The 13,879-nt window shown below is 41.1% G+C and overlaps 1 protein-coding gene across 3 annotated transcripts in view; it reads right to left on the reverse strand.

Annotated features, from left to right (window-relative positions):
* Positions 1 to 13,879, reverse strand: part of LMBR1 (limb development membrane protein 1) — a gene marked incomplete at both ends in the record, with an annotated part of 138,912 nt that overhangs the window by 82,438 nt on the left and 42,595 nt on the right. For all 3 annotated transcript variants that reach the window (XM_080701133.1, XM_080701132.1, XM_080701131.1), the window contains one exon: positions 8,520 to 8,659. In XM_080701133.1, the coding sequence (XP_080557259.1) occupies positions 8,520 to 8,659 (140 nt within the window). The remainder of the gene's footprint in view (positions 1 to 8,519; positions 8,660 to 13,879) is intronic.

Raw genomic sequence — 13,879 nt, forward strand, 5'->3', positions numbered from 1 at the left:
AAACTAAAAAATACTAACAAAAACATTGTTTACCATTGTTGTTTTCTTTTTTGTTGTTGCTATTTTTTTATTGGTGCATTGCATTCATACACATTAATGGGATACAAGATGGTGGAGAAATACACGCATACATCCCCCAGTTAGCCCTTACCCAATTCTCGCCCGTTGTCTCCCCCTCCCTCCTCCTCCTGCTTGGCTTGGTGTTTGAGTTTGATGTTTGTTAAAGCACATCATGTGCATTAGAGAATTTCTCTCTTCCCCCTCCCTTCCCCTCAATTAAGTCACCTTATTTGCAAATCTATAGACTCTTCTTCACCTAGAGTTCCTCCTATGACCAATTTCTCCCCAGCTTTCATGTATTAGGGAGAGCATTTGATCCTATTTTTTTTCTTTTTTTAATATTATAGCAATTTATCCAAAATTAACAATGATAATCTCATATAACAGATTCATTTGTCTGATATCAAACTTTTGATCACTTAGAGATAGCATTTCAATATTTCTTTCTTGTTTTCTTTCTTACCAGAGGATATATTTTCTTTTTTTAAGGTGACACTACCATACGTTTATTTATTTATTTATTTTCCAGAAAAAAATCTATCCTAACATGAAATATGAACTCTAACACCCAAAACAATCTCTAATGAGAACACAGCTAGAAGATGTACATTTTCTGATTTCAAACCTTATAAAGCTACAATAATCAAAACAGTGTAGTACTGCTATAAAGACAGATATATAAACCAATGAAGTAAAATAAAAAGCCTAGAAATAAGGCCGGGCATGGTGGCGCATGCTTGTAATCCCCGCGCTTGGGAGGCGGAGACAGGAGGATCGTGCAGGTTCGAAGGCAGCCACGCGTGCTGGCTTAGGAGACCCTGTTTCCAAATAAAAATGTAAAAATAGGTCTGGGAGTGTAGCCCGGAGGTAGAAGGGCTTCCAGGAACCCCAGTACCACCAAAAAAAAAAAAAAAAAAAAAAAAGCCTAGAAATAAATTCTTCCATATATGGTCAAGTTATTTTTTACAAGGTTTCCAAGAACATTTGGTGAAGGAAATAATAATCTTTTCACTAAATATTGTTAAAAAATAATAGTTACATGAAAAAGAATAAAATTGGACCCTTACCTAACACCATGTACAAATATTAACTCAAAATAGATAAAAGACCTAAATATAAATCTTAAGACTATAAACTTTTAGAAGAAAAACAGGGTCATAAAACTTCACATCATTGAAATTGCCAGTGATTTTTTGGACATGATTCCAAAGGTACAGGCAACAAAAGAATAAACAAACTTCATAAAAAGTAAAAAAAATATTACAAATCCAAAGACATTGTAAACAGAATTAAAAGTTACTGACAGAATAGGATAAAATATTTCCAAATGCTATATCTGAAGGTATATTAATGTTCCAAATAGAAATCCTAAAAATTAGCGACAATAAAAGCAAACAATGCAATTTAGAAATAGGTAAAAGACTAAAATAGATAATGAATCTCCAAAGATCTTTATATGACCAATAAACACATGAACATCACTCATCATTATCATAATATAACTAAACATTAAGGAAACACAAATAAAAACTATAGTGAAATACTACTTCACATTTGTTAGGATGGCTACTTAACATGAATTACCTTGCTCCAGCCCTTTACCTTGAGTTTGTTCCTATCTTTATTTGTAAAGTGTGTTTCTTGTAAGCAGCAGATGGATGGATTCTGGTTTTTAATCCATTTTGCCACTTTCTGTCTTTTTATTGGGGAACTAAGGCCATTTACATTCAGTGCAATTACAGAGAGATAACTCTTAATTCCTAACATGTTAAGATTTTATTTCTGTTTGAAATACTGTTTATTCTTCTTTGCTTAGTTGTCTGCTGGATGGAAAATCTTGTTTGTCCGGTTCTGGTGTGTATTACCTATTTCTTCTTTGTAGTTAATCTCTTTGAGTATTTTCTCTAGTGCTGGTTTTGAAGACATAACTTCCTTCAGTTTCTGTTTGTCATGGAAGCTTCTTATTTCCCCATCTAATTTAATAGATAGTTTTGCTGGGTAGAAAATTTATCGCTAGAAGTTGTTTTCTTTCAGAGTTTGGAATATGTTACTCCATGCCCTTCTGGCTTTCATGACTTGGTTTGGGAAGTCTGGAGTGATTCTAATTGATTTGCCTCTGAATGTCACTTGGCCCTTTGTTTTTGTTGCCTTTAAGATTCTCTGCTTGGCTTCCAATTGGTCATTTTAACAATTATGTGGTGTGGGGAACCTCTTCTCCGATCCTGTCTAAAGGGAGTTCTATAAGTTTCCTGGACCTGTGTATCGACCTCTTGCTCTATGTTTGGAAATTTTTCTGCTATTATTTCTTTGAAGAGATCTTTGATCCCTTTGGTTTCACCTTCTTTTCCCTCCTCTATTCCAATTATTCTTAGGTTAGCTCTCTTAAAATGGGCCCATATTTCTTCAATGTCAGATTCCTGCTGTCTGATTTTTTTTTTCTAAGTTATAAATTGTGTTCGGTTTTGGAGTGATCATCTTCTAGGAGCAAGATTCTATTCTCCATGTGGTCTAATTGATTTTTTATAGTTTGAATTGATGCCTTTACTTCAATGATTGCATCCTTTATTCCTTTTAGACTCTCTCTAAATTCTTTTTGAAGGTCCTGTATTATTATCTACAGTTATATTCCTGATTTGATCTTCTGGAGATCTCTAAATTTCTGTGTTATCAGGTTCTGATATTATGGGGTTGTGAGTGTTCACTGCTCCATTGTTATTCCTCTTTCCCATGATTTCAGAAGTTTGTGCCTTCTCTGGGTTCTTCCCTTGGGTCACCACGACTTCACTTAAGGTGCTCTGGATCTCGAGTTTGTGGTATCTCAGTCACCACTACTCCTTTACTGGGTTGCATCGCAAAGTCTCAGACCCAGGGAGTTAACTGAAGCAGCGCAAGACTGTGGGGATGCCAAGCTGGGTGTTTTCCCATGGGGAGCTGTGACTGGGATGTGGTATCTTTGCCACCACTACTCCTTCTCTGGTTTGGACTGCAAAATCTCAGACCCAGGGAGATTATCAAAGCTTTGCAAGTCCCTGGGGGGTGCAGTGCTGGGATTTCTCCTGTAGGGGCCACAATTTCACTTACAGGTATTGTGCACACTGATCTGGAGCTGTCGCCATGTCCCCACTGCTGGCAATATGGCACCGCTACCACACCCTCGGCCGTGAGGCTGGCGTATTTCTTTTCTGGTTTTGAGCTCCGTTCTGAGTCCCTGGAGGTGTGATGAGCTTGGCCACTGGGAGTTTTAGATGTTCTTTGCGCTGAAAGAACTGTTGAATTACACCTGAATGATCCGCAGCTGCTCACTTCAGCTCCTTGTTTACCTTTCCTCTCTGGAGCCTGGTGCTGTGAGGCATGATGGCGCTGGTGCGGCTCCGCAATGCGGGCTGGTTTCTTTTCTGGTCTCTGGTTGTTCTTCGAGTCTTCTTTTTCTCTGTCCCTTGTGTTTACATTTTTTATTTCTCTGCTGATGGTGTTTTCTGGCTATGAAAAGTGCTGATTTTGTGGCAACAGAGATCGAGTTTTAGCAGGACTCATAAACGCCGCTTTTCTCGGTCACCATCTTCCCGGAAGTCCCCTGTTGTTTTCTTTTCTTTCGTTTTTGGTAGTATTGGGGATGGAACCTAAGACCTCACACATGCTAGGCAAGTACTCCAACACTGAGCAACATCCCCAGCACTTTTTAAATTTCATTTTACTAGGCCTTTCTGGTCCACACCTGTAATCCCAGTATGTGAGAGGCTGAAACAGGAGGATAGCAGGTTCACAGCTGCCCTCACAACTTAGTGAGACCCTGTTCAAAATAATAATACAATGAGGCTGTGTAGCTTGAGAGTAGAATGCCTCCAGGTTCAATACCAAGTACCACACACACAAAAATAAATAAATAAATAAATATATATATATATATTCACAAAGGTGCTCAGGCTGGCCTGGAACTTTTCTGCTTCAGCTTCCCAAGTCGTTGGTGTTATAACCAAGCTGGCTAAGGCCATTGCCAAGGGCTCAATCCGCCTCCTATGATTTTTGCTTTCCAAATTTCCATATCAGATATGTATTTCTTTAAATATATATACATATATATACATATATATATATATATGTAATAGTACCTTGTTTATAATAAGCAACAATTTAAAAACAAGTTTCTAAATCATGTCTCCAGGTTGTAAGCAATAGAAACAAAATGTATACCTTACCTATGAAAACCTTCATAATATGTTAATAAATATTATAAAACTGTAATCTTTAAAGAAATATAGCATTGGCATAGGAATAGACAGACCAACCAGTGGGAAAGAACAAGAAATAAGACCTATGCTTTTTTCTTCTTACTCTGGACTAGACATTACATGAGGCAGGCTCTTTATACTGTATACATATTCTGTTTGCCCCATATAAAAACTCTATCAACTAGACTTTGTTGTGTTCATTTTATAGGTAAAAGACTGAGACTTAGTTTACTCAGAGTTGCTGCTAGCAAAATACAAAGCTGAAATTCAAACCCAAATCTGACTCTAAAACCTGTGTACCTGAGCCCAGAAATAGACCCTTATGTAATAACTTAATGAATCAAAAATATGTCATAAAAAAAGAGTAAAGAAGAAATACTCAGATGATGGTACTGGAACCAGGCATGGTGGTGCACGCTTGTAATCCCAGCATTTGGGAGGCTGAGACCGGAGGATCGCAGCTCATGGCTAACCTGAGACTCATAGTGAAGCCCTTTGCAACTCAGTGAGACCCTGTTTCAAAGTAAAGAATAAAAATAGGGCTGGGGGTATAGCTCAGAGGTCAAATGCCCCTGGGTTCCATCCTTAGTACCACAAAAAAAAAAAAAAAAAAAAAAAAGATGGTACTGTGTCAATGAGTTAACTTTGGGAAGAGGTTAGAGAAAAGGTCTATGTAAACCTCAGATGGAATGAACAGTTAAGTGTAAACAAAACCATTAAGAAGAAAAGGAAACATATTTATCAAATCTCAAGATGGGAAAGGATCTCCTAAATACAAAACAATTAGAGAAACCAAAGAAAGAAAGAGACTAAAAACATAAAAATATAAAAATTCTGGAAGTCAAAAGAGAAAATAAAATTCAAAAGCAAAATAGCAACCAGAAAAACATACTTAAGTTATACAAAAAGCTAATGGTTTTACATGTAAAGAGATCACAGAATTCAATATAAAAAGTAGAAGCCAGGCATGGTGGTACATGCCTGTAATCCCAGTACTTGGAGGCTGAGACAGGAGGACCACAGGTTCACAGCCAGCTTCGACAACTATGCAACACGTTCAGCAAACTAGCAAGAACCTGCTTCAAAATAAAAAATAAAAGCCGGGCGTGGTGGCGCACACTTGTAATCCCAGCATTCGGGAGGCTGAGACAGGAGAATCGCAGTTCATCAACAGCCTCAGCTACTTAGTGAGGTCTCTCCGCAACTCAGTGAGCCCCTGTTTCAAAATAAGGAATAAAAAATAGGGCTGGGGGTGTAGCTCCAAGATAGAATGCTATGGATTCCATCCCCAGTACCGCAAAAGAAAATAAAAATAAAAAATAAAAAGGGATGGGGGTACTGCTTGGAGGTAGAATACCCCTGCGTTAAATCCCCAGTACCAAAAAAAAAAAACAATAACAATAAAGTATAAAAGCAAAAGACATAAAACAAATCATGTATGTAATGAATGTATGTCTTTTATAAATTAAATGTCCTACGTAACTAAAATTTTTTTTAATTAGAACTGTAATAAGAGAAACTAATTTCCATTCATGAAGCTGGCAGACTTTACAGATACTAGCACTCCATGTTGCTGAGTCTGTGGTCACAACAAAAGGCAGTGCGTGCTGCTGGGCGACATTAAGGAGCAAATTAAGGAGAAGTCACACCAGTCTCAGGAAGCAAAAGCTTTTCCTGCAACCACAGTAGTCAGAACGACACTACGTCAGGCAAGTCACTCCAATAGTCTATGTCGGCTTGTACTTCCAAATTCAAAGACCTCTACTACAGGCTTCATGAAGCTACCTCTATACTACAGGCTTCATGAAGCTACCTCTATACTTTTGTGTGTGTGTGTGTGTGTGTGTGTGTGTGTGTGTGTGTGTGTGTGTGTGTTACTGGGGATGTAACCCAGGGGCATTCTACCTCTGAGCTACACACCCAGCCGATTTTTTTTATTCTTTATTTTGAAACAGGGTCTCAGGGTCTCACTGAGTTGCAAAGGGCCTCACTTAGTAGCTGAGGCTGGCTGCAAACTGTGATCCTCCAGTTTCAGCCTCCCAAATGCTAGGATTACAGTTATGCGCCACCACACCCAGCTCCCTCTATACATTTTTTCTAGGTCAAATGACAAAATTAGCTAAGTATTATTAAAGTAGGCTATTTTACCATTAACTACAAAGAAGTTTCTTTAGTAAAAAAGTTATCAGAAACCCAGCATGAAGGAATTCAAAGACACAGCAATAACTCACTGACTCTTCTCAACACACTGTTTCATAAAAAGACTATCTTCACTAATTGAAACATGACTCATCATTAGGATGGCGGGGTGGGGGACTGGATCCATATAAAAACATCTGAAAATAAGATGTCCTAATTTTGTTACTTGCCTCTGGTTTTCAAAAAGAATGTACCTAACCCACCACATAACTGTCAAAGTACATATCCAAAACAAAATAACCATTAACACTAATAATACCAATAACTAATGACACTAATACATAAGCGCAAATAACACATACAGTAACTAGGAAAAAAATTAACAGTAATAAAATGGGGAGATAAAGGCAGCATGAGCAAGAAAGATATCAAAATCTCTAAGAGTGAGAATCAATTCTAACAGATAATTATAGAAGAATTGTGCCAGCATTCTCTAGGAGAGAAAATAGTTCACTGTACACACACTAAATTAATATGCTAAAAAAATAATACACTTCAGAAAGAATATACAGAAGGAAAACCCCTCACAGCCCAAATAATCTATAGTGCCTATTAAGAAATCGGTGTTTGAGAGCCCGGCACAGTGGTGCACCCCTGTAATCCAGGACCCAAGAAGCTGAGGCAGGAGAACCAAAGGTCTGCAGCCAGCCTCGGCAATTTAGAAAGACCCTGTTTATTTATTTCTTTTGTGGCAATTATTTATTATTATTTTTTGTAATCATACATCACTTTAGAATACAAGACTTGAGTGGATATACAAGCACATATCATCCAATAAGCCCTCATCCAATCCCCATCCCATTCCCTCCCCCCTCGATCCCATGCTCAATTGATGATTATCTTTGATATAACTGTTTACACACCTCATGAGTTTTAAAAAGATTCCATCCTCCCCCATCCCCTCCCCTCTGATTGGTAAAGTCCCTGTTTAAAAATAATATATGACCAAGCCGGGCGTGGTGGCGCACGCTTGTAATCCCCGCGCTTGGGAGGCAGAGACAGGAGGATCGCGCAGGTTCGAAGCCAGCCGCGCGCGCTGGCTTAGGAGACCCTGTTTCCAAAAATGAAAATGTAAAAATAGGTCTGGGAGTGTAGCCCAGAGGTAGAAGGGCTTCCAGGAACCCCAGTACCAGCAAAAAAAAATAAAATAAAAAAATAAAAATAAAAATAATATATGACCAAAAAAAAGGAGAGAGAGAGAAAGGTATTGCACATTAGAAAGTACTCCTGAAAACAAGCCTGCAGGGTAGATTTTGTTTATTCTAACTATGTCCAAGGGACACTGAGGCCATATAAAATGTGGTTTTCCAGAAGTCTGTTAGCAGTGTGGCTGAGCCAGAGGGGGCGTGTCCGTCCTCTTCGCTTCACAGCGATGTGTCTGTGTACCCACAGTCTGTCATTAGCTTTAAACCCGTTACGCCTGTACTTGACAGAGCTGAATTTCCCACATTTATATTTCCCTACCCGAAATGACTAAGGAGATAAATGGACAGCAAATGAGACTCTGACCCTCTGTTTCCCAGGCCTTCAGTGGGGGCTGAGATCTGCTGACAGGGCCAGGAGAGCCAAAGGGCTCTTTCTAAATATTTAGCGACCACCAAATCAGAACAAGTATAAAAACTCCACTTCTGTTTTTTTCCTGGCATGAGGGTTGAACCCAGGGGCATTCTATATTCAGGCTATACCTCTAGTCCTCTTGATGTTTTATTTTCAAACAGGTTCTTACTAAATTACTGCGTGCTGGCTTTAAATCTACAATCCTCCTATCTCAGCCTCCCAAGGACTAGGACTATGGACAGGCTCCACCAGGCCCAGCAAAAACTGCTTTTTGAGTAAGAATAAAAAGAAAGAAAAGCCTTCACAAATAAAAAAGAATAATACCAAGTGACATATTCTTATTTATTAATGGCCCCAATGTTTTGCTGTAGAAAATTTCAAATTATGAGGAACAGGAAGAAAAGGAAAATCTAAAACTAAGTGTAGTAAAAAAATAAAATATAACTGCAATTATATTAAACAATATATACTAACCATGAATTAAGGAGCCATTTAGCCACTGAATATAGTAGTTCTGAGGGAAGGAGAGCAGGATTTCATTGCTGATTATGGAGAACGGTAAGAGCAGAACAGCCCCAGCTGACACGGCCAGCGTGAAGGTGCTCAGAAACAACCTGGAAGAGAGAGTCACTGTCACTGGTGACCTGAAGACGCAGTGAGTACAGAACACCGAAAGAATGCAAACTCTAGGAATTACAGGTGCACACCTAAATCCCAGTGCTTGGAGGCTGAGACAAGAAGACTGCAGGTTCAAGGCTACCCCTGGGAACTTACTGTGGCCATCAGCAACTTAGTGAGACCCTATTTCCAAATAAAAAAATTTAAAAATTGGGCTGGAGAGGAAGCTCAGTAGAACGCCTCTGGGTTCAATCCCCAGTACCATTAAAAGAAAGAATTTCACTAAATGTATGTAGTTGGAAGATGACTGATACACATTTGATCCTGGGGGTTAAACTAGATAAACAAATTACCAAACACCAAAAATAGAACACCTCACACATTTTACAATAACAGTTCTGTTCCTCTTTTAAAAGTAAGTGTTTATTTAACAATTAAACTGTGTGTGTGTGTGTGTGTGTGTGTGTGTGTGTGTGTTGCACTAGGAACTGAACCCAGGGGCATTCTACCTCTGACCTACACCCCCAGTCCTATTTTATTTTGAAACAGTCTCACTTAAGTTGTGGAGGCTTACTAGGTTGCTGAAGCTGGCTGTGAATCTGCGATCCTCCTGTCTCAGCCTCCCAAGTACTAAGATGACAGGCATACGCCACCATGCGTGGCTTCACAATTGCATCTAATTAACAACTTTGATGATGTATGCTAAGAGCAATGTAACAACTGTTTCAGGTGAAAAAATACTTGTGAAAACAGTATGAAAATTAATTTAAAATGGTTATTTCATGACAAGAGAGAAAAATTCTAGTCACTCTGATCTCAACAAACCCCATTATTAGGTACAATTAGTAGATGTTAATAAAAAAAAATGATGAACAGGATACTAAAACAAGTCATTATTCTACCAAAATATAAACAATAGTATATGTAGATATCTACTTAATACATTTTTACTTACAAAAAACCTTAGCCAGCTGTGGTGGTGCATGCTTGTAATCCCAGCATTTGAGAGGCAGAGACAAGAGGATTCCAGTTTGTGGATAGCCTCAGCTACTTAGGAAGCCCTTCACAACTCAGTGATACTCTGTTTCAAAATTAAAAGACTAAAAAATAGGGCTGGGGGGGTAGCTCACAGGTATGATGCCCCTGGGGTTCCATCTTTGGTACCACACACACAAAAAATTAAATGTAAAGAAATAAATAAAATGGTTATTTCAAAGGAAAAAAGCTATTGCCTAGGTAGCTATTAAATGAGTAATGGCTAAATAAATTATAGTAGTAAATAGTAGGGAACTAGTAGACAAGACTGTATCATTAGACGACGTTTGCTATACCACTTCGGCCAGGCGTGGTGGTGCATGCTCGTGATCCCAGCACTCGGGAGGCTAAGACAGGAGGATTGCAGGTTCAAGGACAGTCTCAGCAAAGTAGTGAGACTCTCAGCAGTGCAGAAAGACCCTGCTTCAAAAACAAAAATAAAAAAGGCTAGGAGTGTAGCTTGGAGGAAAAATGTCCCTGGATTCAATCCCTAGTACCATCGAAAAAAGGAAAGGGGGGGGGCAGATACACAATCAGGAAAGAAGAGATTTAAACAGCAGCGTACGGCGTGGAAATCCCATCACTGGGAGCAATTAGCAGATGTTAGCAAGCCTACAAATGAGGAGGAGAGCAGAATATAAGGGGCTTTCACCTCCTCAGAATACATTTCTCAACTAACTAAAATAATAAAATGGCAAGGAAAACTTCACCAACATTCCAGATAGAGTCCTAAACCAATTTCACTGAAGTTAACACTGAAAGAAGGTAAAGTAACACCAGAACTTATAGGAAAAAGAAAAAATATTCCTACGAAATGCCCCAAATACAGACTAAAGTAAGTTTGAGGCCAATGCCATCTTGTGGCAACCAACAGAAGTGTATTCCTACCCAAAAGCTGAAAGTGCCTGTGAAGGGAAACATTTCGTCTGTGTGGAGCTCACAGTCCCGCCAAGGACAAGCCAGGTCCTGAGCGAGCTCTGGACGAGCCCTCTCCGTGGGGTGGGCCCAGCAGCCGCCCCTGTGTCAGGATGTCATTCTGCCGCAAGCACCCCAGCCTGCACGGGACACACTGGAGCACACACCCAGCTCTTCCGGCCCTCTGCGTTTCCTGGACTGTGGGCCTCCACACCTCTGCCCAGGCTGGTCTCTCCCTAAGGTTCACTCCACATACTCTGCCTGGCAAACTCCTGCGTGAATTTCCAGACAGACCTCCAATTTGCTCTGGGAAGCAGTCCTCAACTTCACTCAGTAAAATTAGCTCCCCTCTCTTCTTACTCTGACCACATACTGGCAATGAAGGCCAACATTTTCTTTTCCTTTCTTTTCTCACCACCCCCACCCCCCATGGTACTAAGGAATGAGCCACAGGGCATTTACTTCTGAGCTACACCCAGCCCCATTTTTTAATTTTGAAATAGGTCTCACCAAGTTGCAGAGGGCCTCACTAGGTTGCTGAGGCTGACCATGAACCTGTACTCCTCCCTAGTACTAGGATTACAGGTATGCCCATCATGCCTGGTCCAACACAGTTATTAAGCTAAACACTAGAACCAGTGATCTGGCAAATGGAATCAGCTGATGGGCAAACAGATCCAGTGTGTAAGCCATAGATGACACAGAACTCTTAAGTATGATCAACATAACCACATGCCTTTTTTCAACAAACACTGTTAGAACCTATTGTACTTTAGTTGTTGTGATTGGCCTAGAGATAGCAAAAAGATCAGAAAGTCATCCCTGCTGCCCTTGAGTAGCTCTAAGAAGAGCTATTCATAAAAACCTCATGTAATGGACTTAAAAGCCATTAGAGGATCCTCAAAATAAGGCCACAAGTTTAAAAAGTATATCAGAGTTGTTGCTTATATAACTATAGAAAAGTACCTTTTCAGAACTGAAGAACAGTTTTAGAAATGTCACCTTCTGAAATGGAGAATAAAATATTTCCATCTTCAGAATAGTGATCTTCTGTGACTGCGGTGGCAGCAAGGTAAGTGCCTTTGTGCACAGCTGGCACCTGTGACCATCTCCCTAATCCAAGCAGCAAAGCAGGCCTCTTCCTCCCCGTGGGCGGGGAGAATCTGCACACGCTGCAGAATATAGCTAGTTGAGGACAGCCAGAGTCTCCAACTCTTAGGGCCAAGTCTTTGCAAAGCCATGATGAGTTAAAGCAGTAAGACCACCTTCAACGGCTGTAATACTCCATCAGGACCTAGAGGGAAGCAGAACATCATGGAGAAAGGGTGTGGGGGAGGACAGCTGCTCAGCTCAGGGCTAGGGAAGCAGAGAGAGCAGCAGAGAAGGGACCAGGGACAGGAGACAGCCCCAAGGTGCACTCCCTCCCCGTACCTACGTCCTTCACTCCTGCCTGCAGTTTCCACCTCCTCTCATGGCCCATGCCAATCACCACTCCATCAAATGGATTAGCCCACTGATTGGGTTTGAGTCCTCATGGTCCAATCTCTCCCCAAGAGCCCCACCTCTGGATGTAGCTTCATTAAAAACCAAGGTTTCAATGCCGGGCGTGGTGGTGCACGCTTGTAATCCCCACATTTGGGAGGCTAAGACAGGAGGATCACACAGGTTCGAAACTAGCCTCAGCTACTTAGTGAGGCTCTCAGCAACTTAGTGAGACCCTGTTTCCAAATAAAATACAAAATAGGTCTGGGAGTATAGTCCAGAGGTAGAAAAGTCCCTGGGTTCCAACCCCAGTACCACACACACACACACACACAAAAAAAAGGCTTCAGCCAGGTGCATACTTGTAATCCCAGCATTCGGAAGGCTGAGACCCAAGGATCACAGTTCAGGTACAGCCTCAGCTATTTAGTGAGGCACTCCGCAACTTAGTGAGACCCTGTTGTTTCAAAATAAAGAATAAAGCCGGGCATAGTGGCACACACTTGTAATCCCAGCATTCAGGAGGCTGAGACCGGAGGATTGTGGTTCGCAGCCAGCCTCAGCTACTTAGTGAGGTCCTCTGCAACTCAGTGAGACCCTGTTTCAAAATAAAGAATAAAGATAACTTTTTGGAAGATGGCGGCGGCCACAGTTGTAGTGGTGACCACGGCCGCAGCAACAATAGCTGGCAGCAGCCAAATAGGACAGGTATTCCTCTGAGAAACCCCGGACATCAGATTTTGGTTTAATATCTGATTGGGACAATATATGGAGACATTTATAACCATGCCTTCCTAACTAAAATATAAAGAAGAGACGGACCAAGATAGTGGAGATGGCAGCAACTGTGGCAGCCGGTATTCGGAAGAGCTAGATAAAACCAATCCAACCTGCCTTGAACTGTTGGAGAAATCTCCCCCAAAAATGGCTGCTGCTGCCCCCACATGCTCCGGAATTCTAGACAACATACTATGTAAGAAAAATGCTCGGGATGAGGGCCAAGATGGCAGTGGTAAAGCAGCCAGTATCAGGAAGAGGCAGGTAGATTTATTTTAATCCACCCTGAACTTTTGAGGAAATCTCCTCGAAAGTGGACTGCACCTGCCCCATGTGCTCAGAAATTCTGGACAACATACTACGTAAGAAAAATGTTTGGGCCACGTCAGATGGAGCGACGCATAGTCGGATCGTCTGGCGCTGTACGTCCCGGAAGCCAAGGGCCACCACACTCCTTTGCACAGTGCTGGGGCTGGGTGAGCTCAAAGCAGCAGAACCCGCTCTCTGTGGTGAAGCTGTGGGCCTCGGCTCTTGGTGGGGAGATAAAACACATTGCTACTATGTAATTGGGCTCCCAACTCCTGCAAAAGACACATACTATTTTCTTTTATTAAAAAATACTGAAGCGGGAGAAAGATGGCAGTGGCTGCAGTTGCAGCTGCAGCGGCGACCACAGCCACAGAGGTGACAGTTAGCAGCGGCCAAATAGGACATGCATCCCTCTAAGAAACCCTGGACAAAAGATTTTGATTTAATAGCTGATTGGAACAACACACAGAAACATTTCCAGTCATCACTTCCTATCTGAAATATAGGAGAGAGAGTGGAAAATGGCGGAATTAGAGGCAAGACTGCAATGCGGCGCCTGCCACTGCAAGAAAAGTGATTTTGGAGGGATATCCCAGAAGAGATCAGAAAGCAGACGGCTTCTGCCTCCCATGCACAGGAAAACTTAACAACATACTCTAGAGACCAAGAAGGTGGCGGCGGCCAGTATTCAGGAGAGG

The sequence above is a fragment of the Muscardinus avellanarius genome, assembly GCF_963383645.1.
Source record: "Muscardinus avellanarius genome assembly, chromosome: 9".
In the NCBI taxonomy this organism is placed as follows: Eukaryota; Metazoa; Chordata; class Mammalia; order Rodentia; family Gliridae; genus Muscardinus; species Muscardinus avellanarius.